The sequence below is a fragment of the Alexandromys fortis genome, unplaced genomic scaffold (genome assembly GCF_014885135.2).
Source record: "Alexandromys fortis isolate MF-2015 unplaced genomic scaffold, M_Fortis_MF-2015_v1.1 scaffold_228, whole genome shotgun sequence".
Taxonomy (NCBI): Eukaryota; Metazoa; Chordata; class Mammalia; order Rodentia; family Cricetidae; genus Alexandromys; species Alexandromys fortis.
Window position 1 is genome coordinate 778,694 of NW_026068115.1, and position 6,000 is coordinate 784,693.

The 6,000-nt window shown below is 43.3% G+C and overlaps 1 protein-coding gene across 12 annotated transcripts in view; it reads right to left on the minus strand.

Annotated features, from left to right (window-relative positions):
* The window catches only part of Dennd1a (DENN domain containing 1A), a 552,823-nt gene that overhangs the window by 202,132 nt on the left and 344,691 nt on the right, over nucleotides 1-6,000 (minus strand). For 7 of the 12 annotated variants that reach the window (XM_050124870.1, XM_050124871.1, XM_050124878.1 and 4 more), the window contains one exon: nucleotides 3,579-3,668. The exons of the other annotated variants lie outside the window; for them this stretch is intronic. In XM_050124870.1, coding sequence (XP_049980827.1) covers nucleotides 3,579-3,668 — 90 coding nt within the window. The remainder of the gene's footprint in view (nucleotides 1-3,578; nucleotides 3,669-6,000) is intronic. 12 annotated transcript variants of the gene reach the window in all.

Genomic DNA, 6,000 nt, shown 5'->3' on the forward strand with positions numbered 1-6,000 from the left:
AGTACTTAACCTAGTGAACAATCTCCTGAGCCCAGATGCTCTTCTAAACAGTTATCTAAAGCAATTTATACAAATATGTTCAACAGTCTCCAACTTAAGAAAAGAAATACTTTAATCCCAGCACTCAGGAGGCAGAGGCAGGCAGATCTCTGTGAGTAAGGTCAGTCTGGTCTACAGAATGAGTTCCAGGACAGCCAGGGCTACAAAGAGAAACCCTGTCTCAGAAAAAAAAGAGGAAAGAACAGAAAAGAAAGAAAAAAGAAAAGAAAAAGCTGCCACAGGAACAACAGAAGCCACAGTGATATTAGTACCTGGGTTTCATGCTGTGACACTTGCTAATGCCACAAATTGAGTTCTGAGCCCTTTGACTGCCAACCCAAAGAGGGAAACAGAACCATGAGGTGATGTACAGAGTCCACAGAGAAAATAAACTACAATCATCCTTCATATTCACAAAGATTTAACCAATTGTGGATCAAAAGTATTCTAAAAATAAAATTACAGAAAGTTCTAAAAAGTAAAGCTTGAAATTGTTGTAAACTGAGCATTGCTGAATCCAAGTGGATAAAGTCTGGTGTGCAGTACATCCTGCTGTGGCTTCCCACCACTTCACAGATCCTGATCTCTCTCTGTCTCACTGTCTTGGCATTGTTTGGCTTGTAATCTTGTTCCTGTGCTGTGCAGTTAGGTCTGCCTCTATATTGTGTAAGTTTTTCTTGTTATCATTCCTCAATGATACAAATAACAACTCTTTACATGGCATTACATTAGGAATCATAAGTAATCTAGAGAAGGCTTAAAGTATGTTTACATACACATAAGCCCCACAGTATACGGAGACTTGAGCATCAGGAAAGGGAAACCACTCTCTTGTGTCTCTATTTTATGGCGTTTTTCATATGTCTATCAGTCTCACTAAGTGAACATTAGCATGTGACAGACATGACACAGGCTGGGGAAAAGGGCATGAAAAAAGATGCACCTAGTTCAGTCTATTAGTATTCCAGAGCAAGCGGCACATTAAATAAGTACATGACTATCTGTAGACACACCTCTGCAGGAAGACATGAGGTACAGTGAGGTATCTGACAAGAGGACCAAAGAAGACACCATCTCATCTTTCCAGCAATTGCAAAAGGCTAGTCTTTATAAATTACAGAAATCTCTGTGGATCAGAGAGGTTAAGTAGCTTGGCAAAAGTCACAGTTGGAGAGAGGCATAGAAGACAATTTGAAATGTAGAACTGGTACAAATGGCCATAAGTTAAGAAAGATTGCTAAGGGCCAAGGTGTTAATCTTCCTTCCTGGTTCCTTATCTGGTCCCCCCTGATTTGTGTTCTACACAAGAAGAGGGCCCCAAGAGGAGATCATTAACAATTCCAGATTGGAAAAGGAGGCAGAAGGGAGCCTGTTTGCCACACGCAGGAGGAGGTGAAGGGCCTCTGATACTTGACAGTGGAGGCAAGCTAAGTATGAGTCAAGTTCAGTGCTAAAGATGGTTGCTAATGCAAGACATAGATATTTCACTAGCAGGTCAGTGAAAATGGAGAGAGGGAGGGCAATGTCCCTCTTCGACTACTTGAGGTGGCCCATGACAGGTAGGTGGAGATGCTTTTTGAGAGTACCATGCCAGTGGTCCCAACCAAATGAATGCTCATTACAAAGATAAGTCCCAGATGAAAACCTGAGAGGCCAACATCAAAGCCTGAAGAGCTCTGCTCTTTTGTGTCTCCTCAGTCTACCAGAAGGAAGGGGGCTAAAAAGGTGCCAGGATGTTGAAATAGGAGCGGCGGGGCTGCGTCCCCAGCACCCCAGCCACCTGGCTAGCTTATGCCCGAAATAACAACACACAAACTGTATTCTTTTAAACACTGCTTGCCCATTATATCCAGCCTTTTCTCGGCTAACTCTCGCACCTGGACTAGCCCATTTTTAATAATCTGTGTAAGCACCCCAAGGTGCACTTACCAGGAAGATTCTAGCCTATGTCCATCCTGGGTCGGAGCTGCCTGGGAGAGCAGAGCCTGGCGTCTCTGCTCCAGAGAGCAGAGCTGTCGAGTCTACCTGGGAGAGCTGAGCATGGCGTCTCTGCTCCAGAGAGCAGAGCTGTCGGGTCTCTCCGGGAGCAGAGCAGAGCAGAGTCTGACTTCACTTCCTCTTCCTCCCAGCATTCCATTCTGTTTACTCCTCCCATCTTCCTCCTGTTTACTCCTCCCACCTATGTTTTAACCTATCAGGGCAAGCAGTTTCTTTAATTAATTAACCAACGAAATCAACAGATTGATATATGACACTCCCACATCACCAGGAAGGCCCCATGACTGAAACACAGTAGCATGAGCAGTTAACCACAGAGGGGAAGGTCAAGAGACAGGGCTATCTACAGCCACAGAGAATTCAATAAAAGCCAAGGCAACTAGAGTTGACTCTTAAAGGAAAGTCTCAGATAGTAGCTACCAGCACCCCATAAAACCGTGGGAGAAATACAGGAATGAACAAGGTACAAATTAAATAAGAAAAAGGGGTTTATGGAGAATTAAATGTATACTAAAAAACACAAATGCAACTGGTAAGCATCAGATTTTCTCTTTGTGTTTTTCTAGCTCTAAGACATCCCAAATACCTGTATGTTTAACAGTCAATGACCCATTTAGTCTAGTTTCTCAGATCAAATGTTTAGGGGAGATACTTGGAATCTAGAGCCATTCTAGTGGTTCTCCTATTGTCCCTGGTGCTAATCACTGTGGGGACAGAGTTATGTCTCCCTAAAGCTCTGCCACAAAGTGCAATGATGCACTGCAGAAACATCCATCCTTGTTCTGTGGCCAGTGATCCCTACCCTCCCCTTGCTCCCAGGGATAGGCCAAATGTCTTTGCTCTAGACACTGCAATATTTGCCTCATCAATCCCAGGGGCAATCACATCAACACATATTGAAAACTGGAAAACCGGGCCAACCATGAGAAGGTAAGTACAAGTCAGAGCTAGCTGTTCCATGATACTGGGGCCAGGGAGGAAGGCTTCTGTCTCTTATTGTAGGCAGCAAGTGGCAGTTGGGAAACAGGACTACAGGCTGCATCCAACAGTTAAGTAAGGAAGCAGAAGACAACTGGAATGTTAGGAGAACGCTTCAAAGCATAGGTGGGTAAGCCAACAAGTCCTGGCAGGCACATTCCTTTGTTCACTAACTCTGCTATGGCTTAAAGAGGGGTTTCTACATATAGGCATCCTCCTGAATATTAACCTTCATCAGGCGATGAAAGGAGACAGAGACAGAGACCCACATTGGAGCACCGGACTGAAATCTCAAGGTCCAAATCAGGAGCAGAAGGAGAGAGAGCACGAGCAAGGAACTCAGGACAGCGAGGGGTGCACCCACACACTGAGACAATGGAGATGCTCTATTGGGAACTCACCAAGGCCAGCTGGCCTGGGTCTGAAAAAGCCTGGGTTAAAACAGGTCTCACTGAACATAGCGGACAATGAGGACTACAGAGACATCAAGAACAATGGCAATGGGTTTTTGATCCTATTGCATGTATTGGCTTTGTGGGAGCCTAGGCTGTTTGGATGCTCACCTTACGAGACCAGGACGGAGGAGGGTTTTCCTTGGACTTCCCACAGGACGGAGAGCCCTGATTGCTCTTTGGGCTGACGAGGGAGGGGGACTTGATTGGGGGAGGGGGAGGGAAAGGGGTGGCGGAGGTGGGGAAGAGACAGAAATATTTAATAAATAAAAATAATAAAAAAAACAAAAACAAAAAACAAAACAAAAAAAAGAGGGGTTTCTATACCAAGTTCATACTGAGGCCTAAATCTCCAATGTGGCAGTGATGGGAGAGTTCTCATGAATAAATTAATGCCAGGTCTCAGGTAACCTTGAGACCAGACTATTAGAAGGTAAGGGTCCCCTCCTGTTACTTTCACTGTGACCATTTTGCTGGTCTTGCTCTAGCCCCTGTTTTCCCATTTTGTACAATAGACCCTTAGCAGATGCCAAATAAATGCTAGAAAAGTGAAAGCTGACTTCCAGAACTGTGATTTAAAACAAAACAAATAAATGAAACAAACTCCCTCTTATCTTTATAAATTACTCAGCTGTTTTGGTATAGCAAGAGGAAAGGGCCAAGAAAGATACTCTGAGAATCTTAGCAATATCAGGAAGCAATGCTGCTGATGCTGGTGACAGCAGACTTGCTGCACCTAGGCACCTGTGCCTGCAGGAAGCTCTGCAGAATCCATGCTAAGGTCTATTGCATATTGCTCATCTCTGTACAGCACGGCTCTTTGTTGTATTTCCTTTTCAATGGCTAAAAAATTGTGACTAAACAATACTTCTTTACTAACAGCAATAAGAATGTATTAACATCAACTGCGTTTGGAATTAGTGGTCTCAGTTATATTGCAAATCTTGGAACTATATAGCTATTGAATATATACATAGTCTAGTGAGTTAAGATAGTTGAAACATACTACAAATTACTCAATTATATACTTTCTTTGTTCTATAATTTAGTACCATAGGGAAGTTTCTTTCTTTACTTTTATTTATGTATACCTGTGTGTGCCCATTTATTCAGGAGTTTGGATGGGGCAGAAGAGGGAGTCAGAATCCAATAAAATGGATCTACAGGTAGTATATGGATGCTGGCAACCAAGCCTGGATCCTTGGAAAGAAAGAAAAGCAAGTGCTCTCAATCGCTGAGGCAGCTCTTCAGCACTAACTGCATATTTTCAAAAGGATAAATTTTGTAATACGCAAGTTCTACTTTGACAGAAAAAAAAAACTGAATGGATTATAGAGAAGTCAGTTTTCTTATATAGTCCACAAGGCATTGGGTACTGAGATCCATAGAGTCTGTAGCAAAGACAAAATGGCTCCAGTCTCTTCCTTTCACTTTTGGCCTAGAAGACAGTTTACTCAGATATGCAAAGTATCCTCTGAAGGCCACTGGCACTTCGTGTTTTGGTGCAAATGAGGGAAGTGGAGTGTAGTGTTGGCAGAGGTTTCTGTCCCCTTCTCCCCGGTCCTGCAGCCATTCAGTCCCAAAGAAATACACAGAGCTTTATATTAATCATAAACTGATTGGCTCAGTTTATGATTAATAAACTCAGGCTTATTAACTCTTTCTTACATCTTAAATTAGCCCATTATTATTGTCTATGTTAGCCATGTGGGTTGGCACCTTTTTCAGCAAGGCATTCTTATCTTCCTTCCTTGTTGGTATTTGGCTGTGTGACAAATACCAACTGAATTTTCCCTCTTCCCAGAATTCTCCTGTTCTCATTTCCCCGCCTCTACTTCCTGCCTGGTTACTTGCCAATTAGCATTTTATTAAACAAGTACAAGAAACAAATTTTTACAGGGTAAAACCATTGTCATCCTAGTGGAGGGTTCAATACCGTCAATACTTCTTTTTTCTTTTTTTGTCTCTTTTCTTTTTTTATTAATTAATTTATTTATTATAGATTTCTGCCTCCTCCCCGCCACCACCTCCCATTTCCCTCCCCCTCCCTTGTCAGCCTGATGAGCAGTCAGGGTTCCCTGCCCTGTGGGAAGTCCAAGGACCACCCTCCTCCATCCAGGTCTAGTAAGGTGAGCATACAAACTGCCTAGGCTCCCACAAAGCCAATGCGTGCAGTAGGATCAAAATCCCATTGCCATTGTTCTTGAGTTATCAGTAGTCTTCATTGTCCACTATGCTCAGCGTGTCCGGTTTTATCCCAAGATTTTTCAGACCAAGGCCAGCTGGCCTTGGTGAATTCCCAATAGAACATCCCCATAGTCTTAGTGTGTGCGTGCACCCCTCGCGGTCCTAAATTCCTTGCTCGTGCTCTCTCTTCTTCTGCTCCTGATTTGGACCTTGAGATTTCAGTCCGGTGCTCCAATGTGGGTCTCTGTCTCTGTCTCCTTTCATCACCTGATGAAGGTTAATAATATTCAGGAGGATGCCTATATGTTTTTCTTTGGGTTCTCCTTCTTATTTAGCTTCTCTAGGA